The 26695-nt window shown below is 38.1% G+C and overlaps 1 protein-coding gene across 1 annotated transcript in view; it reads right to left on the bottom strand.

Moving 5' to 3' along the window:
* nell2a (neural EGFL like 2a) overlaps positions 1-22221 on the bottom strand; it is a 67333-nt gene extending 45112 nt beyond the window's left edge. The window contains exons 1-10 of the mRNA XM_026919713.3: positions 21874-22221; positions 21568-21696; positions 13742-13892; positions 8676-8849; positions 8384-8480; positions 6439-6511; positions 6259-6341; positions 5092-5220; positions 3430-3532; positions 765-856 (exon numbers count right to left, since the gene is read on the bottom strand). Coding sequence (XP_026775514.1) covers positions 765-856; positions 3430-3532; positions 5092-5220; positions 6259-6341; positions 6439-6511; positions 8384-8480; positions 8676-8849; positions 13742-13892; positions 21568-21696; positions 21874-21925 — 1083 coding nt within the window. The 5' untranslated portion in view covers positions 21926-22221. The remainder of the gene's footprint in view (positions 1-764; positions 857-3429; positions 3533-5091; positions 5221-6258; positions 6342-6438; positions 6512-8383; positions 8481-8675; positions 8850-13741; positions 13893-21567; positions 21697-21873) is intronic.
* Between the last annotated feature and the right edge of the window lie 4474 nt (positions 22222-26695).

Here is a 26695-nt window from a genome sequence, read left to right as displayed (position 1 = left end):
GTTTGGAGAAGGCTTACATATGGGTGTGATGGTCAGTTGTCCACATACTTTTGGCCATATAGTGTAGCACACTATGTACATAGGATCTACAACACCATTATGTATACACTACCCAATAGTATAACCCCATGTTACACGCAATGTAGTGAAGATGTACAATCTAGCTTAAAGGCAAGAAATTATTTTTATTATGGGTAAGTAAATAAAAGGGTAAAAATTATATCGTCTTGTGCTTCTCTTAATAATATAAATGTAAAGCAGAGTGTGTAAAATATAATTCAAATTCATTAAAATTCAAATGCAGCTTGAAGGAATTTGTCAGCATAGCAGCGTATACAACTGTTGCCACTAAAATAACAACAGGGCAGTGTTATTGGCAGACCTAGCTACTGTTGGCTGTCTGGCTAGTCAGGTTAATGGTCATTACGATGACTATGCCTAACTGCACAAATACTATCTGTTCAAAAGTAATACAAATACAAAGCAATATAAAGTTTATTTAAAAAACAATACATGACTCCATATCTAGTTGTAAATTAACTTTAATACCAAGTAATACTAATGTTTTCTTCTAATGGATTCCTAGCTGAATGAAAACAAGATAACCGGAAGTTCCTTACACAAAATATCTTAAACAAATCATCCATCAGTGCACTGAAAATAAGGTGGATAACTTACATTATGCAATGCATTTTGATATTTACCTTTACCTAATTTAAAGAATTTCACAGTAAGATTATAGAATACAGGCTCCAATCTCTCACCTTGCATTCATAGAGTTGGCACAATCCACTGGCATGATGCACAGCTTTTCTTTCCCCTTCTGCCAAATCCTGCCCGAAAAATATGCACATAGCTGCACATGCACACGCACACACACACACACACACACAAAGGAAAAGTGTACATGTCCAATATTCTGGGAAAGCACAGTAAGTGTAAAAGTCTTCAAAAATCCCAGATTTTATGAGGTTTTATGTGTCAAAGCACTACAGGTCTTACAGAACCTAGAGACGAGTCATGCTGTATTAGCTGTGGTTACCATGTTATAGATTTTTGTTTCTAAAAGAAGAAGGAAAATTCCTAGACCACCAACCAGCCGGGTTTTATCACTATCTGTCTATCAACCTGACAGAACTGAAACCAAGCTTCTCTGTTTTTTTTGTCTCACCAGTGTCTGCACTATAGACTGCCTTGCATTGTCTTTTTTCTGCAAACACTGTGTCACTGTGTGCATGGCTCTGCTTTGAGCAGTCAATAAGCACATAAGAAGGCCAAGCAGCTTTCCAGTTTCTTTCCCAAGACACACTGCATTGAATGCAGATAAAATGTACCACAAAAAAACAGCATAGGATTGTGATGCAATTTGTTCATCAACTGTCCCAAGAAACATTTGTTCTTGCTTCCCATTCTGTGCAAATGAGACATATGGCCAGAATCTTGCGAAAAACCCAAAACTTTTATTAGTGTGCTAACTTTGATGAAAGTTGCTGCTAAGATTTTACTGACAACAAAGTAACTGAGAAAGATGAAGATCACAAAACTATATGAACAAAGTGCCTCACAAGAAAGTAATAACTGGAAACCGTGACAGCAATGGCATTTCAAAACACAGCAAACATTATTTGTTGAGGTGCTTCACTTTTTCACTTTTTTAAGGGCATGAGAAAACACACAAATCTGTGTGTGTGTGTCGAATTTATAACAAAAAGCACTTTAGCCCTGTCCTGTCATGTTGAACAAAAAGCTCAACTAATTAGTGCCTTGTTTGTCTTCATGTGGAAGACACAGACGGCTGTAATACACCACAGAGATAGGAGAAAAAGATTAGCTCGCAAAAGAGCTTACACAATACACAGTGTGTATTTCAGTCAAACTCTTACAAAGCCAGCACTACTAGCTGAGTCATAAGATAAATGCTACTTCCACAATTTAATCTGACTGAAACCTAAATTATTAAACCTACTGCAGTGAATTGAATCCCTCTTGGTACTGGCTTATGTTCACTAAAAAAATGATCAGAAGGTTTAGTTTTAAAGCATTGTGCGTGAGGGGAATAGTGAATCCAGATACTGTCCAGGGTGTGGTACACATTTTCGGTTAACATTGGCCGTGAAGCTCTGTGTGACTGCACAGCAAGTACTGTACTGCTCAGCCCTTATGTTTTATCTGGGTCAGTATAACTCAATGTTTAAATCTTTACTAGAAGGGAGCAATATTCAGGTCATTTTAATAACAAAAAGTATTAAAACTGTCTGACTGAGTCCAAGAAAGCAAAATTGGCCATGCTCTCTGGGTGAAAGGCAAAGGCATTATTCTCTCCACTGTTAGTCAGAACGACACTAGGCATTTGTGGGCGTCTGTAAACTCATGTATGCGGAAGAGGGCAGATAGCACCTTCAAGTGTGTCACACTGCTCCGTGACGTAGCATGAGCAGCAGTTTGAAAGGATGTGGTGACTGGCTTCACGTGTCTCAGAGAAAGCACGTTGATAGCTGTCAGATCACAGGGGAGAGCTAGCTAGTGAGTGAGAATCAGCAATAAATTGGGATAAAATGGGGGAAAATTTCTAAAAACTGAAAAAACAAACTTGACTGATATGCATAAATATGAAGCAAATATAATTTAAATTCCTTTCACATAACTTTCATCTCGTTTGCACCTAAAGCCTGTACAAAGGAGGTCTTTTTTGTGTCAACTCCATAATGTTTTTACAATACATATTTACTATGTATTGTACAGTATACTGTATTTACTATATATTGTGTTTTTCAAACTGTATTAACATTAAGCCATTTATTAATGATCTTATTAATATTGAAATTGGAGCTGAAGCAGAATTTGTGTAAAACTGGGAGTGAAAATGAGAAGAATTACCATTCTAAAAAAAAAACCTGACTAACACTCAGTGCTAATATTAAACATGGAGTGATCTATGCTGCTTTATGAGTTACTTGTGGCTCTTTGAATGAGATAATATGTTCACCACCATTTATATGCATTGGGAAGTTAAATCAAATTGTTTCTGATTGCAGTAGAATAGAGATTACAGTCATAGACTCGAATGAATCCAATATCAGAAAGATCCACTGTTAGGCCAAGAGGTTTAAATTCAGGTTTCCATTTGCATACACCCCAGAGGGCTGCACTTTATTGCCTGCTCGTGAATAATTTATTTGGATATGTATATGTAAGGGAGGACACCTCTGGAGACACAGTGAGCATGTAACTAAGCAACGGAGAGATGTGGTCAGTTGTCAGGCAACCCTGTGGGGGCGTAAGATGAAAAGCTCTGCTATAGTATCTTCAGCTTCTATGTGTGTGTACGTATGTGGGAGTGTGAGGGAAGAAAAAGGCAACTTTGGCAGCAAGGAGTGGATGAGTGCATGGAGGAGGAGGTAGGAGGTGTTTGTGTGTGTGGGTACTCACGCTGGCATTTTTTGCAACATTCTCCTGCCACATAGGCAGCAATGGAACCATCAGGACACTCCAGAGGGGGACACACGATGGCTTCACACTGGACTGTACCATTCTGAAAAGGCAAAAAAGTGGGGAACATCATGCAAACATTCAAAGCCAAAATAAGAATCCATACAGCTGATTGATGCAGAGGTCCCCAACCTGTTTGCCTGCTCTAATACATCTGAACCAATTAGCCACCTAATTAACAGGGCCTCTCTGAGTTGATGTGGATGTGCTAGAGCAGGGAAAACAGAAAAAAACATACAGGACAAGGGTACACTCCAAGGCAAATGTTATCCACACACATGCTGGGAACATGGGGAGACAAGCATGTTGACCCACCTGCATCACAGCAGCAAGTATTTACTTCTGAGCAGTTCACTGCCTTACACTGTTCTTACACTTCTTCACTAATATCACATAGGGAGCCTTTCAGAAAGCATAGTGAATAACAGCAAACCACCCATAAAAAAAGACAATTATGCTGCTCCAAATGGAAAACAACATATGCCATCTTTCACTGTACACAATGTCAGTTACAAGCTGTGCTTATAAGAGTATTAAGAAGCTGAGCACAGTGCATGCTGCTCAAGAATACCATCACAACTCTACAGTGCTGTACACTCTAGTAGACAGCTGTATTTTCTGGATATTTACAGATAAAAAAGTGAGATGCAGCATATAGCAATGAGAGAAGAAATGACCTGCTTCTAATTAACCTTTCATACCATGGTTCACGTCACAGATTTTGTGTAAGTGGATGAAAGCAGTTAATTAGGTAATTAAAGATTGCTTCATGCTTGCCCAGACATGTATATTAAAATTTACAGCTTTTGTGTACTGAGATGGGTTAGTTTAGCTAGTCACACACACACACACACACAAAAAAGCTAAAAAAAAGGAAAAACTGGTGGCTCTGTTATGACGTATTAGGATGCATGTTGCTGGCATTCACGGAATGGTTTGGTGAGTATAAAATTTATACGCTATAAGTATACGCTATACCCTTCACAGTCACCAAATCTCACCGCAAATGAACACCTATGGGAGTGATGTGCTGGACAGCATTCTCCACCATCATCATTAAAACACTAATTATGAGAATATCTTTTGGAAGAATGATGTTCATCCTCTCAAAGACAGGTACTTGTAGAGTCTATGCCAAGGGAGCGCTTTGTTTCCCAACACCTTAATAAGACAATATATGTTGGCTTTTCCTATAATTTGTCACCTGTGTATGTGTGTGTGTGTGTGTGTGTGTGTGTGTGAGAGAGAGAGAGAGAGAGAGAGAGATTTTAAATAACTGATTCAGTACACAGAACGGCTTCACAGACCCAAAGCAGTGGACACCAGTATCACTTTGTGTTTACAACCACTGTGCAGCAAGCACTGTCAAGATGCACAGTAAAGCCACTTGTAAGGGAACCTCATTATGCTGCCTAATCCAGGCATTGTACAAATTTCCCAGCATTTCTTGACAAAGACAAACCATTTCAATCCCTTTTCTGTGCCTCTTCTCCCATTATATCCCCTTTCCCCACTTAGTGCCCTCAGGGGTGGAACCGTCGCCTATAACAAAGGCAGCGAGGCCCTGCTGGGAGCTCCATACACAGAGGATGCTCAACGCACCGAGCATGTGCAGTTCTTGCAGCCATCTGTCCAGGCCTGCTCCTCCCTGTAGGTCACCCCCTTCACGCTGCACGTCCGCTCACAAAAGCAGTTATCCAGGCTGTTCATCCTCTCCTCTGCTAGTGACAGCTGCAACACAACACACACAATAAATCAAATGCATGGCCAGACGAGTCATTCCAGTCCATTATAGCCCCAACTTTAACTAAGAGTATGCATGTGGATGTATAAGGTGCAACAGGCAAGCTTACATGACAGAGAGATGAGTGGGGGAAAAAATCTCTTGTTTGGTAATGAGCTGGCAGCTTGGCACTGATATATAAATGTGGTTTTCTGATTGCACAGCCACTTACTTTGTAGAGTCAATACGATATTCATAAAAAATCAGATGCAAACTTTTGATACCATGTGATACCTTATGACATAAGCCTAGTGCAAGTCATCAAGTTAAACAAATGACACAAAATGACAGTGATCTGTTAGTGTTTCATGATTGTGCTCTGTGAAAATATGAAGAGGAGGATCTGCAGCATCTTCCTACACTACAAATAACCTGATAAAACATTGCTGTACAAGAAGTTCACTGCTAGCTGCATACAGCAGCAATCAACACTGCAGAAAACGCTAGATAAGCAAGAAAAAATTACACTTGGCGAGTGAAAATAACAGATCTTACCCAGTATATTGTTCTTGGGGTTTAGCCACTATTGGTCATTGACAACACAAGATTCCAACACAATGAAATCATTGAAATGTGCTGTACAGAAGTATAGCTGTACAAAAGCACTTTTCCAAAGAGCAATAAAACCAAATCTGCTCTTCTCCATTACAACCCTACTCAATCCAAGGTAACTAATTTAACTTGCTTTTCATGGCCATTATTTAAACAGGGGAAACCTAATCAGCGCAAAATAAAATGTTTCATGACGCCCCAATTGTTTAATAGTAAGTATGTTAGTCATTTCAGTATCAGAATCAGCATTAATATCGACGATGTACTTGTGCATGTACTTAGTCTAAAAGAAATGGTATCAGTGCATCCCTAATAAAAGCATATTTTATCCTTGAAATCAATGTGTTGTTGAAAATATATAAAAATAATACATTGTTAACGTTAAACATCTGTTCATATCTAAAAATATCCATTAACCTCAAGAAGTATTTTACCTTGCTGGATGTTTTGGCCAAGATATCTTGGAGTTCCATTATCTTCTGTACAAGGCCATGAAAGTCATTGCAAGTAGGACAAGCTAAAATGCAGAAATGCAGTGAGATGAAAGGATATAAAAGAGACTGTATTGTGTGTTGTATCACTACAGTAGTTCAATGCAGCTCAAGTGCACTTACTACGATTAAGATCTGGGCACTGCGTGATATAACCTTGAGGCATCACGATTATATGAACATCTTGCATTACCCCCTGTAATAACAGAAAGATATCAGTCAGAGATGGTCAATAACCAGCTTTGATTTAAGAGGATTTTTATCATTTGTGTACATTAGCATTGTTTTCTCTTCTCTGTTCTCACTAAATGTAGCACTTGTCCATGGACAACCGTGATGCTATGTTGTTTATTTCTGATTAGGGCTTTGACTTCATGTTATGCATCTGGATCAGTGTGAGCATCCAGATTTCAATTCCTCACTCTCATAACTCCATTCATTTCCTATCGGTTTCACTGTACTGAATAATAAGACAAAAGATGAATAGCTGATTACCTCAAAAAAGAATGTCGTATAATAAATATATTTAAAATTCAGCAATATATATCAGTTATCAATGTGTCAATACTTTTAACTCACTGCTATGTTTCCAAATTGAATCCTAAATTCATACACAGTTAACAACAATATTAAACAACAATAGTTATACAACGTAACTAGAGTTCAAGAAGTATTTTCAATTCTGTTTAACATGATTAGGAATGTAAGTAGTTCCATGAATTTATCCTGTATATATGAACGTAAATAAAAGCACTCTAAAAATCACACATTTTATTCAGAATTCTTAAAACTGTACAGTGCAGTAGATATGCATTAGTTAAATTTGTCAGGCCTGTTTGAGACTAATAAACATGTGAGCACCTGATAATTGAACATAATGTAATGTAATGTAAACTGCAGCATTGATGGAGAAGACATGAAGGCAAGGTTTCGTTCACCATCTGAGTTTAATAAGCATAACTATGAGATCCAAATTAAATTTGCCTCATAGGTGCATTAATTTGATCAACTTCTGTCCTCCAGCCAAGCTACACAAGTGCAACATCACGCATAGACACTCTGTATCCATGGCAACTCAGCCACCCCGCTTCCATCCCCCCTCGAAGGAGAGGAATGGTGCGATTTATGAGAAATTGTTTTTGAAATTGTCTTGCCACTTCAATTTAAAAACCATAAATTCAAAACCCAACAAAACTATTTGCGGATTCTTCAAGGCACGGCAAGAGGAAATGGAGGTGAGCGGTTCAACTATGGAAAGGCTCAGGATACAATTTAGTGTTCCCGCATGCAGAACGGAGAGAGGGGACACATGCACTGATCATTTCCATTAGAGTCAACATGCAAGGTCAACAAGTAGAGAATCATTTTTGCATAGACCTGCTGCTAATGGTACGCTCTACAGTTCTGTAATTATAGGCTTAAACTTGTTTATCAATATTTCATTACTGCTGTACTTCACCAAATGCCAGTGCCATCAATTTTATTCCATGTTAATATTGGATGCTCTTGAGAAATATTCAAGAAGTAGTACAAATTAAAAAAGCATTCAGTAAACATACATAAGAGAAGCAGCAAGTTCTTAAAAAGTAATTCAAGAATACAGACTGCACATGTAATGTCTTTTTTTCCCCTTGAAATGAAACGGGATGAACATCTGAGCGCTGTTCTATGGCTCCGTGGAGACAGAGAAGTGGGTGGGGGCTGATGAACGCTCGTTAAGATGTGAAAATGACCTCCAAGACTCCCTTCATCTGCCAATTAACGCTAGAGAAGCTTAACAACCTGGAGCAACAATTATCTCAAAGAGACTCCTGCATGCACACACACACAACAGCAGCATGTTTAAATGGTTGAAAGGCTGCATGGTGGTATGATAGTCTCATTTATCACTGTAGAGACGGGCAGCTGAGAAATGGAATCAACTTCAAAAGATGCGGCTGCACGACTGAAATCCTTTCTTTCCATCTGATAGAGAGATGGCTGTTTTAAAGGCTGAATAATAGGGTGCATGCCAAACTATGGGAGTAATAATTAAATCTTTTGCTAAACACAGACGAGACAAAAATACCTTGAATAGGCCGTGTGCACTGTTCCTTTGTCCAATCCAGAACGATGCATCTTCTGGGATGTCCATGAGAGGCACAGCCACCACCCGCTCATAGATTCTACACAGGAACAAGGACAATTCAAATTCCCTAACTGTTAAACCGAGTATAACATAAACCATCCAATCACAATGTTGGAGTTATAATATGGAACTCATCCTTATAGAGATCTGCAGATACATAAATGACAACTTTATCAGAGTATAGTTTAATAGGAGGTCCTGTCTGGGGCAGGTGTGATTGCAGGCTACGTACCTGTTGCAGTCCACATAAAGAGTGACGTGGGATGCGCTGATGGTCACTGAAACTTTGTGCCACTGGTTGTCTGCGAGCAAGTAGGGGAAGATCTCAGTGTGCATCTGTCGCCCTTTGGCCAGGAAATGGAGACGCACCTCACTCTTCTGTCCGCTGCTCTCCAGCTCTAAAAACCTGCATTCAAAGACAAATTTTTAGGTGTAGGTCTTTAATGCGTTCTAAAAATATTCAGTTGAAGTGGGCCTTAATTACAAAGCCTTTGAATTAAAAAGACACATTGGCTTTCAACAACCCCACACAAACAGCCTCTAAAAAGCTCTTCAGCATGACTATTAGAAAATCTTGTTCAGCCGTTGGACCACATATACTGACCAACCACAAAGAAAACTTGTAATTCCACACAGGAATGCAAAAATTCAATGTAATTCACCAATGAGTCAATGATAGCTCCATTTTTTCATCATTAACACCAAAGCTACACATAAATTCAGCTGGATTGTCATTGCAGCATCCCATACCATACTATATACTCACATACCACTTCATTAGTTACACCTGTACACCTGCTCATTCATGCAATTATCCAATCAGCCAATCATGGTAGGAGCAAAATGCATAAAATCATGCAGATACAGGTCAAGAGCTTCGGTTAATGCTCACATCAATCGTCAGAAGGAAAAAAGACGTGATCTCAGCAGAAAAGCATCTCAGAATGGTCTTTTTCCAATCTTCAAAAGTCCGGTTTCAGCAACCTGTCTTCTGCGGCTGCAGCCTATCCACCTCAGGGTTCAGTGTGTTGTGTGTTTTGAGATGCTTTTCTGCACACCATGGTTGTATAGGTTTAGCACAAACCAGTCTGGCCATTCATCTGAACTCTACTGTCAGTGCTTCCTCCACAGAACTGCCGCTCACTGGATTTTTTGTTGTTGTTGTTGTTGTTGTTTTTCGCACCATTCTGTGTAAACTCTAAAGACTGTTGTACAGGAAATTCCCAGGAAATCAGCATTTTCTGAAATATTCAAATCAACTCCTCTGGCGCCAATAACCATGCCACGGTCAAAGTCACTGAGATCACATTTGTTCCCCATTCTGGTGCTTGATGTGAACATTAGCTGAAGCTTTTATGAATTTGTGATTGGCAGATTGGAAAACTGTACGAATAAGTAGGTGTACAGGCGTTCCTAATAAAGTGTATTATTTCTTAATAATTAGATTTTTTTTTTTATTCTAATGGACACTCACTAACATGGCCAGTTTGTCCGTCAACTTACTTTCTAAATCCCACAACTCACTCTCTTGATACTGAAGACTGGCTTGCAGAAAATACATGATTGTATAAATTGAAAACAGCTAATGGTTAGCATATGCTCATGCTCACTGTCAGTTACGTATCCTGAATTTGTGCTATTGAGATGGTCCAAATCATTGGAACTCAAACATGATAGATCAATTCCACTCCTTAATTCTGTTCTTATTCAATGAGACACACATGGCCTTCTGTCCAAGCACCCAAGGAAAAATACTATCTAGATTTAATAGAAATAATTTTTCATCGTTCTAGTATTTTTTATTTTTTTTAACCAAAGCTTACCAATGAAATAATATTACAACAATACTAAGTAACTGCTTTATCTTGGTCATAGTGGATTTGGAGCCACACACCCATTTGCTCATTCACACCTAGGGGCAATTTAGATTCTATGGTAAATATTTGTATACTGCCCAGCAAAAGGTTGAGAATAATTTTCTCATTTTTCAGTACTTAGACATTTGATGATATTTCATATATGATGATGGATCAGAATAAGAAAGGTGTGAAACTCCTACAAGAGACAAGGTAGATCATCTGATTACAAATAGAAACTCCTGAAACATCTAGAAATACTTGGTGCTAATTGTTTTAGTAACAGATATTTGCATGTGTTGTATTGTTATCTTCAGAATAAACATGGCAAATTATCCTAATCTGACAAAGAATATGATGATTTATTATAAACAATTTGAAACTTTAGCTGACCCAGGTTTGTTTATTTATGAAAACTCCAAAAACTCTGACGGCTAAATTGGTTAAGTGTATATATATATATATATATATATATATATAGAGAGAGAGAGAGAGAGAGAGAGAGAGAGAAGCAAACACAGACCGTCAAAAAATACTATAACAAAATCATAAAAACCATGGCTCTAAAATAGACAGGCTTGTAGGCTTGTAGGGAAGTGAACATACTATATGCTGCATATTTTACACTATCAGCAGAAGCAGGGGACTGGACATGTGTCCCTGGGGTGCAGCAAGCAGCTGGAGGACATCACACTCTCCTTTAATGATAATAAATGTGTCCATCTCCTTCCTAGATACGCCACATAGTGTAATAACAGCCCAAGAGATTTACAGTCCACACCAGTAGACTTTAGTCCTCACCACTGACACTGCTGTGAAAGTGAATTAAGACGTTATGCTGCTTTTTAGTGTTTAAGTGAAGGTGAACATTTTAAGTGAAGGTGAACGCGAAGCTTCATAAAATAAACTGCTGACACTATCACACTTAAAAGATGCATTTATGTGAGATGAATGGAAAACACAGATTCTCTCTAAAAAAAAAAAAAAAAAAAAAAGCCTCACATGTTGTTATTCAGCAGCATTACCTCTGAGTTGCTCTATTGAGATTCAGTAAGAGGAGTGACATTAATGGAAAAAGCTTCCAACACAGTCATCAGCTGCACTGCCTGGGTAGACCAGCAATTTTTAGTTCTCTCTCAAGACTACTCTTAAGAGCATTATTCGAGAGAAGCCAATTACTGACAGGCGAGTGTTGATTTATCTACAAACCAAATCTAATGAGTTATATTTCTTTTTGCATTGCATTTTCTGGCAGCTTAAATCTGACTACAAAGAGACATATTACTACAGGCGTTAGCGTTGTGTAGGAAGCGGGGTTGCATGGATGTTTACGCCTGCTTTATCAACAATGCATACAAAAGGAATAAACCACAGCAAGCATGCTGTTAAAGAAAATGTATGATGTGGTGTAATGTTTGCTATCTTTAGTGTATTAATGAACAACATGTCACGCTTTGAACCGTACATTTAATATTGTGGAACATCTGTGAGAAATGTTCCTGTTATTACTTATGTTAAAGCATGTATACACAGTCATTTGCTCACCAGCCTCTATTTTTTCTTTCTCCTGAAGTTAATGAGACAAAAAAAGATGCAGTTTATCATGTTCCCCAGAAACTGCAAAGCGCAAAGTCTTCTGTCCTGAAGAAGGAAAACTGACTGCCACAAAGCACTGACACTAGATACTCCTTCCATAAAAGTTAAATAAATGTCTCCTAACAGAAAGCTTTACAATATCAATAAAACCATGTTTCTTTGTTAAAAGTGCAATGAGGTTTTTAATCTGTTCATTTTTTGATTATGTGGAACATCTGCCATACAAATCACTACAAATGAGTTGTTACTATAGAAATAAAAATCAAGCGCATTAATATAAACCTGTGATTTGAACTACAGCTGGAACAACTGTCTACAACTGACCAATCAGATCTGACAATTCACCAATCCTATGGTATAAACTGTAATCAACATCTTTCACAAACACCTTTATTTACTAACGTCAGTGAATACAGCACTGCTGGCATACTGACTGTAAAGGTTATACTACTGTTGTTTATTCATGCTGAGTTCTGCAGCTGTGCTTAGAGCTTCATCTGATTTTTTCATAGCAGTGGTAATAATAAATGTTCACACTGTTTCTGATTTAAAACACTCTTCTAAATCTTTTATCCTCTTGAAGTCCCAGCTTATTATTCAGTTATTCATCTTAAAGCCTGGGATTTTAAGGGGTTACAGTTCAACACACTGATATATATATATATATATATATATATATATATATATATATATATATATATATATATATATATATATATATATATATATATAAACACACTCAAATATAATTTGCACATTGTTCACACAGAGATAAGATGGAAAAAAAAAAATTGTAACATGTTCGTTCATTCATTCAATCATTCATTCAACTTCAGTAACCACTTTATCCTGATCAGGGTCATGGTGGATCCAGAGCGAGAATACACCCTGGAAGGATCGCAAGTGCATCTCACACACAAACATGCACACACATTCATACACTCATTCACAAATAGGAGCAATTTTAATGTAGCCAGTCCACCTGCATGCATGCTTTTGAGAGATGGAAGGAAACCTGCATGGACATGAGGAGAACCCATGTGCAAAACCCAACACAGACAGTAACCTGAGCTCAGGATCAAACTGGGAACCTTGGAGCTGTGAGGCAGCAACACTACCCGCTGTACCACCATACAATATATAATATTGTTATTAATGAAAAACATTTTATTTTATCATCATGTAACATAACTTATGTGTGTTTTGAGACAAGTAACAAATAGTTTAGAGAAAAAAACACTTCTATGGAGAGCTTGAATAGAATTAGCATGCTAAAGGAAAGTCCGATCAGAGCAGTGTTTTAGTGGTTCTTAGTCAAGCCTGAATAGAGTCTGCTGAGTGGTAATTCTACCCTAGGCATGGAGAAAAGAAAAATTTCTAATCAGCCTTTTGGGTACAGAGAAAATGATCACTGTGCAGAGAGAAAAGTCCTGATGAGAAGCCAAGGCTAGAGAACAACACAGCAGGGAGAAAGAGAGAGAGAGAGAGAGAGAGAGAGAGAGAGGGAGAGAGAGATCACTGTACTACATACTGCTCTACAATGGGAAATAAGCTTTCTCAACCGTTAAGAAGCATTCAAGGACTTGCTCTCTAACCCTGCTTTATTGTTCTCCATCCATAAATTGTATACTGTACCCTGACATTATCCTGACACATGTCAGGTTCACATTTCTAGACCATACAATACACTCTAACCAATAAAGAATATCATTTCTTTAACCAGAACATTAAACATTACATTAACAGGCCATTTTTCTGCCCTAGCAGTTGTGTGTGTGCGATAATGATAATTTGATAGCTAAATGATAACTGCTACTTGTTGAGGAGTGAGAAGCTCCTGCATCACCTCTGTTCCGCATGGTGGATGGAGAAGATGGCTCCAGAGTTGAGCAGCTTCTGTTTCAGTGTCACAGCCATGGTAAACTCAGTTCTGCCTCTCAGCTTCTGCAGCATGTGCTGGGTCATCTCTTCGGGCACTTTCACACTCCTGGAGGAGCCTGCCAAAAGCCAAACAGTATTAGGGTAAAGTACAGACTCAATGCAGAAAGCTTGGAAAATGTGTGCATGCACTTTAGTAAATGTGTCTCTGCAGATAATATGTTTAAGAGGTCATTTAGTTGTATTTCACTCCTGGGCAAAAAAAAATGGACCAAACCCAAAATGGTAAAATATTATGCTTTTAATGGTCTTAACAACAAATCATTGGTCAGAAAATTAGGAAGAATTAAACAAATGCATAAAGGAAGTATGGGATAGTTTTTCCCTTTCATTTATTTAAATGTTTAAGGCTTGTGGTCCTTGATGGGCTGCATCAGGTGTGGCAGATAACCAAATAATCACTAATCTTTTAAGAAAAAACATCCTAGAAGATATTTTTGGAAAATGTTGTACACGCAGACATGTGTTAGTTTGAATTTTACATCAAACATTTTAATCATTATCATGATTTACCTTTGCATCCAAGAAGACTATATAAGTGAATTTCCCTGTTTCTAGCTTTTCCCCAAACAGTTCACTGCAGCAAAAGTAAACGAGCAAATGGTGGCACAGGAGCTCTCAGGAGTGCATTTGTTCAATTCTTGCTAATTTCCTGACCAATGATTTGTTGTTGAGATGATTAAAATCTTAATATTTGTCATTTTGGGCCTGGCCCATTTTTTTTCCAGGATTATTAAATCAGCTTCAGATTACTTAAAAGACTACAAAATAACATCAGGGACATATGAAGGTCAGGTCTGTGTTAAACAAGATGCAGCATGGATTTATTTTTTAATGTATATGCAGAACACTGCACACTTGGGAGCCAGAGGCAACAGAATATAAACACAAGTCTCTTTAGTGATCTGTTTTTCAAAAAAAAAATCATTGAAAGAATATGCAAACTATTTGAAAACTAGGAAATATAGCTACAGGCTATTAAAAAATAAAACAAAACATTTAGAAAAGGGTTCAACTGACAATGTTTCGTGAATTGTCACAGCTGCATATATTTGGTGTCTTGAGAAAAAATTTGTCTTTGACTAAATGTGATTCACAGTGGAAATAATTAGCATTTATGGTTATGAGGTCAAAGAAATGTTCTTTGTAGGAGTTACAGGAATGTTATATCATCCTTACATCATCCTAAAGAGCTGGAACTGAGAAAGTTCTAGATCCTGTGAGAACAATGTGAGTGTTCAGAGCTAGAACACTATGGTTGTGTCTGAAACGTAAACCATGCTGCCTACTAAGGTTTGCATAGAATGTTGCCTTATGAGAAATATCCTTCCTATCCCATAATCCCATGCATCAAGTAACAACAAGTAACAATTAACTCATAAGATAGCATAGGCATCAAGGCAGCTGTTTTTAATATATATTTAGGACGCCACCACTGGACAAACACCACATGCTGACATGGATTATGGTTTTTCACATTTAATTCCAATGTACATAAGCAGACTCAGGTTTACAAGGACTGTACACTAAGGCAGAAGTCATTTATTTGTGGTCACTTGTACATTATTGTTTTTAACATTATGGATTTCCTGGACTTCAGAATACATCCAAATGGATTAGGTGCTAGAGGTTTCTCATGCAAGAAAGGGGAAGAGAGATTTTGGTTTGTTTTTTTCCTTGCCTCTCTCCTGAACTTAGTCTCATTCCCAGTACCGCTGAGCAGAGGCACTGCCACTCTAATGGAGGCATCAATAAATTATCAGGTTCCTCAGACGTGATCACATCAAAGGGTTCACTGTGGCAGCTGAGGGAAGCCATGACACACTTTTGAGATCCAGGCAGCCCACTACAACAGCGCCGTCTCTTCAGTAATACTCACGCTGTTCCAGATGGTGAGGGGATCCAATTAACATAATGCACAATACAAAAAATTGTAAAGGATTGGCACTGAGAGAAAGAAAGTGAGAACAGAGAGAGCACTGGTGCTACACAACACCAGCAAACAATCATTTTATAACACTATTTACTGTCTTCAGGACTATTGAGCCTAATGAGCATGGCTGAAGCCCACTGAACACTATAACACTTTTCCATCATTTACAATTAAGTACAGCAGTTCGGTAAAGATCATGTTTGGGGTTTTGGAATGTTTTTTGCTAAACCTCATGAGTGAATCTCTAAATACAAAGAATTTGCCTAGCCAAGAAAAGAAGCAGTGGATATAAGGCTGAGGAGAGGGGTTCTATAAATTGTGATTGAAAGCATAGTAGTTATGATTCAGACTTACTGGCACTTCACTGGCACATTCTGACAACAGTTCAGCTAAAAACTTCAGCTAGGTGACAGTTGACTTTAATATCCATGGACCCAAGTTTGTTGGGAGGTGCTCCCCTGTTATGATGGTGACCGAAGTAGTAGTAGGAGAAAGAGGAGAAAGGAGGGATTCTTTTATACAGAAAGAAATTATACTATTTATGCATTATCGAAGAAAGGACCAGACTGTTAACTGAATGTGTATAATATACTGACAGACAATGACTGTTGATCGATTTAATCACACCAGGGCTTTAGTCTGCCTGCATTTCTGCATTTAGAGAACCATCTCCAGCCTGCCAAAAGAGGAACCTTTCATCCTTACCCAGAACCACAGGGTCTTCACTGGGGGAGAGCAGGGAGAATAGAGGACAGTGGGCGAGACAGGGGTCCAGCTGCTCAGGATTTCTAAAGTGCATCCAAAAAATGACTGTAACCATAGAAACAGCTCCTCCCATATGGTTCAAACCCTTCAACCACTCCCAGTCCAATTGGTCAATTATCTCAGTAACATGACAAAAAAAGGGAAACTGAAGCTGTACAGATGGATGAATCCTTCTCTGTGATGGCCCATGCTATGAAACTCTCTTCCTCTTGCTGGTCGGCCTCATGAAGGTTAAATCAATAGTTTCACTGCACAAGATGCAGGTCGATTAGGTATTGGCAAGCAACTACAGAAGGTGACCACCTGCTCTCAATGGGAGATGCTTCATATGCCACTGAGAAAAGCCAGAGACAAAAGCTCACAGCACTCACTGCTCAGATGGTCCATCAGTTAGGCCGTACCATTTCTCTCAGCAGAAAACAAGACACTCTAAATTCTATAATAAAGCAATTTCAATGCTTTAAACAATATTCCTTCATAATTAGGGAAGTAATTACATTTCTAAAGCCTATCATAATCCAGAGTATTATAAAGAAGTCCATTTAGACTTCGTTCCATAATATACCTGAGACATCGGGAAGCATCTGCAGAATAATTCATAGAAACACAACACAAGGGATATCGACAGGATTCATGGGAAGCAACGATTTAGACAACAAATCAACATTCTAATCATATCCTCAGGACATATCTTTTATGGTTTAGAACAAAGCAGTGGAATCAAAAGTAAAGAACTATGTATTGATGTGTATTCATAACATAACACAACCTATCCGATTATCTTGCAGTTGTTATTCTGTTTGTATTAATAATAATAATCATAATCATAATAATAATAAAAATTACTGTCACTGACATTTTCAGTTCATACTTAATTACAGCTCAAAAAGGCAACTACAAACAAGAAAACGAGGGGTACAGCAAGAAATGACACAGAATAATAAGTCCAAAAAATATAAAAAGTGCTATTTAATTCTTGAAGGTGTGTTTTTACTGAACTAAGAACCATATGGTGTAGTAATACAATACCTGACGTTTTCCTAGAAGCTAATTCATCTAGGAATATGTAAACACACTCTAAAATACTGAATAAACTGGCAAAATACAGGGGTGTTTTCTGAGCTATTTGGATTAAAAGAATTATTTATTATTATTAGTAATAGTAGTAGTAGTAGTAGTAGTAGTAGTATTTAGATTAAATTTCTGATACACATATATGAAGGATATCCCAGTCAAACTAGTTATGTGTCAGTTACTCTTAAAGTGTCCACTGAAAAAGAGCAGCATAATCTATGCCAACCCTTATCCTAGATTCCAAGGACTCCTACAAAGCTAAATACTGTCATTACACACACCTTCCCTTGGGCAATATGAGTAACATATGGAGGAAGCACCATATTCAGCTTGATTATCCAAATGAAAAACATTCAGCAGACGCTCCATCCAGCTATCACATGCATTCAGACTGCTGCAGTCTTAAAACCATGGCTTTATCAGAGCAGCTATTTGGCTGCAACTATCATGAATCCCACACCAAAGGGCACCTTCAAACCTGCTGGGATGGCACTTTGGGCAGTGACTCTGACTGACTGTCCTGTGATGGCCTGTAAGGGTAAAGAGGATGTCCTTGGCACTCAAAGAATTTGTAGAAAGAGTGAAAGTGTGACTGTAAACTGAGTAAATAAAACTTGCCAATGCACACGGTCATACAGAATCAGATATGAGTGTCAATATGCCTGAAGCAGTTCAGACCAAATGCTGCAAATCAGCATCTTGTAGAAAGTTTTTTTTCTTGAACATCAGTGGAGTGAAGCTTATAAAACTAAGACATGTCCATATGGAGGCTCCTTGGTGCGCAACAACATACAGAATGAAAAAGCAGCAGATAAAGCATCTGACATTTGAGAATGCTTTTACTTCGGAGATGTCAGACTGCAGAGTTTAACATTCTACACAATCTAACACAGATAATTTAACTCATCAGCTAATTACCAAGGCTTTTGCCTTGTGCTGGATTTGGTGTGTTAGAAGAAGGAAAATAAATCTCTTTAGGGCTTTGGCTCTCCCTGACCACAGTTTGGCACTTCTGTTTTTCATACATAACCATACACTGACAGTCCTAACAACATGGCAGTTTACACTCCTCTCAGTTCAGCTTCTCTCCTCCTGCATTCATGTCACTTGTCCCAATTAGGAGAGGTATACATGGCTGAGGCTCGCCAATTTTATCCCATCAGTCCCTCGGGCCTATCTAAATGTCAGTCAGAACAACACCCGTTGGTGCATTTACATATCAAGCTTGTTTTGCGGAATAGGTGTAGGTGGTGTGTATGAGTGTATTTGCGTGTGGGAAGTAAGAGCTAGTTTGTATGTGAGTCTTGCTCTAGAGAGACAGAGCAAGACAACAAAAAGGTGCAAGAGAAGGATGGAGAGATACAGATAGAAGGAGATAGAAGCAAAACACAAAGGACAGAAGGAGAGCATATTAAGAGAATGGTAGTCCATTTCCAATACTGAAATGCTAAACGTAATCTTTCTTCACTGATGTAAAATACATTTACTAAATTGGGAAATTAAATGTGCATGTACTTTAAAAAAAATATGTGGAACTGTTGATTAGAAAAGGGTATCAAAACAGGGAGTACATAGTAACCCGGGTTTTTTGGTTAGAATTTTCTGCGTCTAAATTGTTATTCATTATATCACCAGGTTTTTAGAAAAACACTCAAATATCTTTATCTTTACTACTGAACATCGCCAAGAATAGATATCAGATGCACTATATGCATAAATAGGCCACTGTGATACACACCACAAAACAATATACAGGCTGGTGTGTATTCTCTGAAGGTTAATGTTACTATATTGCTTTTTATTCTCTTGTGTGTGCCCTGTCACACAGAAACACAGTCTTTTGTTTGAATATGGCTCCACAGGGCCCAAGTCCCTCCACACTGCAAGAATATTAGCCTGCTCAAGAAACAGTAATGAGAATACTGATGATGTGTTATATACATTTGCAGTCCAGCTATGTGATTTACTGAGGTGCAGGAAAGAAAATCTAATTTATCTGCGTGTGATTTTCTACAGAATATCATGAGCTCCAGCTCAAATTGCTTTTGATATTTGGTTTTTTTTTTTTTGTGATTTGGTGCAATCCCATTGGACCATAGGAAGATTAAATCTACAGTTAAACATATAATATAATAAGAATAACAGTAACTATCCTACACTACATAATTATTGGCATCTTTCAAGTTCTGCAAAAAAAAGAAAATTGGATGAAATAAACATTACACAAAATTATTCAAATTCAATTGGAAAAATACTTAATTTTCCTCTAATACAAAAATCCTTCCAATAAAAACACTTTCTTAAACAATGCTGTTTTCCTAAAATACTTCCTAAATCACTGTGAGGAGGAAAAACCCTAAGACCATAGTTTTGTAATTGCACAGTTTAGTAGATTCTTGGGGTTGTCAAGTTTTAAAATCAGCCATGAGACGCCACATCCATAACAGTCCAAAAAAAAAAGCTTCCACGGAACAAATCACAAAATGCAGTGCCTGTACGTTACCAAGTGTCACTGAACCTCTAACTGAAATCATGCATTGTGGTCTTGGAGTTTAAGACATGGGCATTGATGAATATTTCAATAAGGTAATGACTCCAAACATGCATTTAAATCAACACCGAAATGGTTGCGGGCAGACAAAATCAATGTGTTGCAATGCCCATCTCAAATAATGAGATATTTTGCATGTTTTGCAAGGTCCAAAATCCTCCAAAAGTGTCCTCAAACCTGGTTAGACATTTCCAAAAGAAGCTCAACATTTCTATTCTATCCAGAGATAGAATAAAATTAAACTATACATATGTTTATATTCAGAATATCGCACTTTGCATGGTATTTTTTCTACAAATTCATAACTGCTTTTCATAAATGGTGAAAATAATTCTGGATTTAACAGGAGTGTAAATCAGGGGAGTCAGACACCAGTCCTGGAAGGCCAAAACCCTACAGAAATGTCTATTTTCTCTCCTCTGAAGGTCTTGATCATTAGCATATGATTTGGATCTGGTGTATTGGATGAGATAGAATGTTAAGCTGTGCCATGGCCTTCCGAGACTGGAGTCTGACACCCTGTACATAGTAAAGAATAATGATCTTTAAAAAAGAAATTCTCCACATACCAAGGTGCTTAAAATGATTTATTGAAAATGATGTGTGTGTGCGTGTATACGCAGAATTCCTGCATTTAAAGTAGGATATGATGCAAAACTCTCCCACAGGCTTCCACATATAGTTGTGGAGTATATAGTTGCATCAAAGTATTTTGTTCTTGTACTGTATATGGTCTTGTATGAATTATAGTACATATTTTAACACACACACCACAATATTTGGCATTAAACCTTTTGCATTCCCTGGCCATGTTATAACAGTGCATCACTACTCACAGTGTTAAAAGAGCCAAATAACGCAAGCAATAAAATAGTCTTAAGCGAGTTGGTAGATAAACTCCTTCGCTTCTCTATCAACTCAATTACAACTATTTTATTTCTTGTGCCATTTTTCACCTTTAACACTGTGAATATTGATGCACTGTTAAAACACACCCAGGAAGTGCATTACTATTCACAGTGAAAAAAGAGCAAAATAGGACAATAAATAACATAGTCTTAAGTGAGTTGGTAGATATACTCCTTCTGTTCTCTATCAAGTATGATCATAGCCTGGAAATAATAGCAGAACTGTTGGATGACATGCACCACTGCATTGGCAGTACTTTGTGTTTCAAAAACCATATCTTGTTCAGTGCTCTGTGGAAGCTTGTAGGACATGGTTTTGTGTGCTGTGAATCATTTTTAAGAAATTATTATTTTGGTTTCCTTTGTTAGCTGATGTCTTGATTGTAATGGGCACCTGAAGGCTTGAACAAGCTTTAACTAATGCATGTACAGTATATCCCTATATACTGCAAGGCTCAAAGAAAGAAAGCATGAAATAAACAGTATACAAGGTTTGGTGTTACCTTGAAACAGGAAGGCTCTGGACTCGTCATTGAAGCCCTGCACCTGTGAAACTCCCTCATACTGCTCTCCAGGGCTGAAATCTTGGAACACACTGATGCGCAGCGCAGGATCCACACCAAACCCTGCAACTGCAAGCCCAACACACAAATCATCAACCCCTAACCACTGCTATTAAATGGTGGAATTCCTCAGAGAATTACAGGAAAGCCCCATTTCAATCAAGTTCCATTGTGGCTACTGTTTGGGTAGCCTATGAGCATCACTTGGCTCGCCATAAAACGCACATTAACACCATGTCTACCTACCACAGGAGAGGAAAAGTAGTCCGAACGCAACCAGGAACTGTAATAAACCCATGGTGGATGGAATTTAGTCCATGTTTTTATTTCTCTTCCCAAAAATGAGGCGTTTTGCGCAAAAGCAGCGGTCCGTGTTGTTCAACCCAGTGCAGCCTTATACATCCCGAGCTGTTCAACACTGCATCAGAGCAACATCAGCTCCAAGGCACTAAACTATAATAATAAACCCCTCCGACGCAAGAATGTGTTATCCCCAAACAGAAACGCGTAAAACTACACCGCTCTAGACACGTGGGAAGGTGGACTGAAGGAAAGCAGCTTGCGGAATCGTTCCTTACCCTGATCCAAGAGAGGAGAGAGAGAGAGAGAGAGAGAGAGAGAGAGAGAGAGAGAGAGACCAAACTGAGTCCCCCTACTGGTGTCCCCGTGTTTGACAAACCTCAACTCTTCTGTCAAAGTCTCATGCACAGAAGTAACATTACGCATACACTATATGGCTCACTATATGTTTGTGGACACCTGACTATCACGCCCATATGTGCTTTTTGAACATCCCACTCCAGATTTAGTCCCCTCTTTATTGTTATAATAACCTCCATGTCTTCTAAGAAAGGCTTTCCATCAGATTTTGGAGCGTGGCTGTGGGGATTTGTGTTCATTCAACGACAAGAGCGTTAGTGAGGTCAGGCACTGATGCTGGTGAGGAGGTCTGAGGTTCAGTCAGTGAGCCAGTTCATCCCAGTGGTGTTCAGTGGGGTTGAGGTCAGGGCTCTGTGCAGGACACTCAAGTTCTTCCACACCAACCTTAGCAAACCATGTCTTTATGGAGCTCATATTGTGCACTGGGGCATTGTCGTGCTGGAACAGGGTTGGGCTCGACCCTCTTAGTTCCAGTGAAGGGAAATTGTAAGGATACTGCATACAAAGACATTCTATACAATAGTGTGCTTCCAAATTTGTGGCCACAGTTTGGGGAAGACCCACATATGGTGTGATGGTCAGGTGTTCACAAACCTTTGGCCATATATTGTCTATATATGCATATATGCATATGTCTTTATTGGGGCATTGAGTGGAAGATTGATTTGTCACAATATCATTCAAAACTGCTGAATTTTTCTCATTTAAGAGGCTATATATAAGTTTTTTGTTATTCTTTATTATTTTGAACTACTAGGCTGCAGTTACTGATATTATAGGAAAAATCTTTGCAACAGTTTTAGATTTAGACCCTGTTCTACATATTTTGGGCACTTTGAAGACTCTTAAACAAAAAGATCAAAAGACTGTATAACATTTTGAGTTATGAAGCCTAAAAGAATATCCTAATGTGCTGCTTAGTGTGAGTGACAAGGCCTCTCTATTAAAAATCAGCATAAACGTATAAAATCATGTATCTTTATAGATGTTTTTTTTTGTCAGCCATTTATTTTATTAAACATCACCTTATCTGGAATATATAAGTGTTACTGTCATAAATTTCTTGTATACAGTTGAATTGTGCTGTTCATTCAAACACACATGTACATGTTTGACTTCTAATTGATTTGTAGTTTCGTCATGTTGTCCTCTGTCTTCCTCCCATCAGAGATCAGTATCTGTTATAATCACTACTGTGTATACCACTACCAGTTCTTCTTGTGCTTGAGTTCTGTTAAAGTTATTCTCTTTGTTCTGGAAACTCGGTTTTAAATCCCTAATAAAACATTTTCCTGAAAACAAAAATATTCTGAAGGAAATGCGAATTACAAATTACTAGCCCTTGGGTCTATAAGTGAGGATTTAGGGTATTTTTAGATCTAAAATTTTACTTGGCAGCATAAAATTAATACAAACCAGCTTACAGTCAATTTCACCTCTTGAAGTCTTACACGATTCAGTGCTATTAGTCACTATAGACCAGTTCAATTCCACTCATATTAGGTGAGAGTTGGAGAGCACTGGTGTGCACAAGAATATATGGATTTTTTATAGATACATCAAAATGAAAAAATGAAAACCAACACACACTTTTTTGTGTTTGACTTGTCTGATTGTTTCTTTAAATTGAACCAAACTCTCTGCCAGGTTGCACAAATTATGTAAAGTAGTGTTGGAGTTTGTAATGTAATGAGGTGGCCCAGGGAGAATGCCTGGGTGGCTGGGGGTGCCAGGCATTGCATCAACCTGTCAGGGGGCTCAAAAATGCCTACTAGTGTCTCTGGATTGCATGACTATACTGTAGTCTATAGCATTGTCCTCCAAAAACTCTGATAGAAAATACTTTATTTAGTATATTGGAATTGTACTTGTATTAGGAAAAAAAATGGAGAGAAATAAATCTTAAACATTAAAGAATCATTCAATTGCTGTGCCTACACACAGCCAGCTTCTATCCATTACATGCAGCTAGAAAACAGTGATATGGAAAACACCAGGCTTTTCACAGTGCATTTTGATCAGTCCTCCTCTCCCTTCTTTACCCATCAAATTCAGCACTAAGGAAGTTTAATACCGCGCCCAGCTCCCCCCTTCTATCTCACGTTGTGTGAGGTGTGGAAACACTTGACTAGTCAGGCTGGTTTGTGGGGGAGTTTCAGCTTACAGTTTTGCTCTGAGAGTTTTGTGTACTCTGGTTCATCTAGACTCATGTTGGCTAACCTACTCTTTTGGACCAAACATCTTTTGAAGAACAATTTCCAGGTTGACATTACATCAGATCATATCCAGTATCTCTGCTCTGTTCTTTGATAGTGTGTCAAACTAGTCACTCAGGCAGACAGCTAATGAGACGATGAAATTCTGAGCCGTGTCTGAAAGGGGCCCAATGAAGCAACATGCTCAGGTGCTGTTGTGAATCCAAAGAGGTTTTTGCTTGCTCTGGTGGCTTACTTGGCAGTCCTGAAAGAGGAAGGAGTCTTATCAAGGAGCTAGCAGCTTTTCCATGGATGGTACATCATTCTTTGCTGCAGGGCTGCTGTCCAAATCCAAATGAAACCCACACAAATATTGCCTAATAAGAAGAACAAATCAGACAAACAGCAACAGCCTGTTCGATGTCTGTCGTATTAAATGCTGATACTGGGGATTCATTTTTATCCTCATGTTCAGTTATGATGTGGGTGTTCCCTTACAAAGGTCAGTCTATGACTCCTACATACAGAATGATGAAAATCAAATTCTGCTTCTGATATGCAGCTTCTCAGCAAAGTGAAAAAGAAAATGGAACCACTTTGAATTCCAAGCAGAGCTACACACCAAGTGAAGTAGCTCCAAGCATCATTTTCCAGCCTTGACTACATACAAGACTACATACGGTACCATTTACACCTTACAGTGCTCTATTCATCTTTAAAGCTTATTATTTATTAAATATAGTGAAAGGAACGATATGAGAGTGAGGAATGTAAGTCTGGATCTGCTGATGGCTCCTGAGTTTAAGGGGTTAAACAAGTAGCATAGCATAGAGTCAAAACAAATTTAAATGAAATAGATTGACTATAGTTATCAACAGCACTACACAGAATTACAACATTACTATGATGTAAACAGTATTATAATACATGGCTGCTGAATGCTCGATTCCGATTGGTCAGTAGGTGTTGATTAATTTTCTATAACAGCAGCTCTGTCAATAGTTTTGGCTGCAATGGGAATCACAGGCTTATATTAATGTGCTTGTTGTAAAACTTTAACATTGCTATAGTAACTATATAGTAGTAACATACACAGGGACTTGTATGGTTATAAATTTGGCATTTAGGAGGAGTCTCCAGCATCAGCACTTTGTAACAGTCATAGGTAAACCTCTAACACTAAATTAGACACTGGAGAGTCTTCAGGACAGAGGGCTTTGCAGTTTCTCCATAACATGACAAGCTGCATTTTTTGTCTTATTAACTTTGAGAGAGAGAGAGAGAGAGAGAGAGAGAGAGAGAGAGAGAAGAACTGTTCATAGCTTTTATAACATAAGTGATAACTGGAACAAATTTGTTTGCAGCTCTTCCACAACATTAAATGTAACTATAAATGGATAAAACATGCAACATACATGTTCTTTAATAAATACAACATTGCAATTGTTGGCAAATTGCATGGTCCAAGAGGAATAAAACACTTCAAGATGTGCTGTTATTGCAAAATAATCAACTTTGCGGATGGTAACCGCACACCTCTTTGTGTTTTAATCCTTACACAATACATTTCCAATTTTAAATAATTTGTCTCCATACTGCTGTATCATCAAAAATTCATCTCCCCGTCTCCACACCAGAAGCAAGTCTTTGTGGATTCTCCTGCTAATTAACTGCAGTTTTCTTCTAAACATGTGTGTTGTGACAGACTGTGTCCAAAACTTCATCAGTTACAACAGTATTAATATGAAAAGACAAAGCTTGACAGAGTGACAGTGTAGTCACCATGAGCCGTAATTTACTAACATGAAATGAGAAAAACAACACAGACTGAGCATGCATTTAGCATTTTAATATATTTCAGTATATGTTACTTTAAAACTGAGATACAGGGGGCAAGTTACATTTGATCACAGTTAAATAATGCCCCATTGCCTCAGAATAACCTTCTGAGCTTATCATCAGGGCACTTTGCCTATACACATGGGCCTTTCCACTGACTCTAAATGAAAGTATATGCATGTAAGGTCCAGCACTGCACAAGTCATTGGAGTATCCAATCCAGGCTCAACGTGCCAAATACTGACAAGTAGTTCTTGCATAGATAATAGGCTCTGGGTATGACATCATATTTACATATAATGTCATACCCAATATATCAAAGGGTTGTATCAGACATTTTATTTAATCTACATAGTATTATTTTTCAGATGATT

Source organism: Pangasianodon hypophthalmus, chromosome 9, assembly GCF_027358585.1.
Source record: "Pangasianodon hypophthalmus isolate fPanHyp1 chromosome 9, fPanHyp1.pri, whole genome shotgun sequence".
NCBI classification, from domain to species: domain Eukaryota; kingdom Metazoa; phylum Chordata; class Actinopteri; order Siluriformes; family Pangasiidae; genus Pangasianodon; species Pangasianodon hypophthalmus.
The sequence above is the reverse complement of the archived record's forward strand: the minus strand, read 5'-3'. Positions and strand labels throughout refer to the sequence as shown.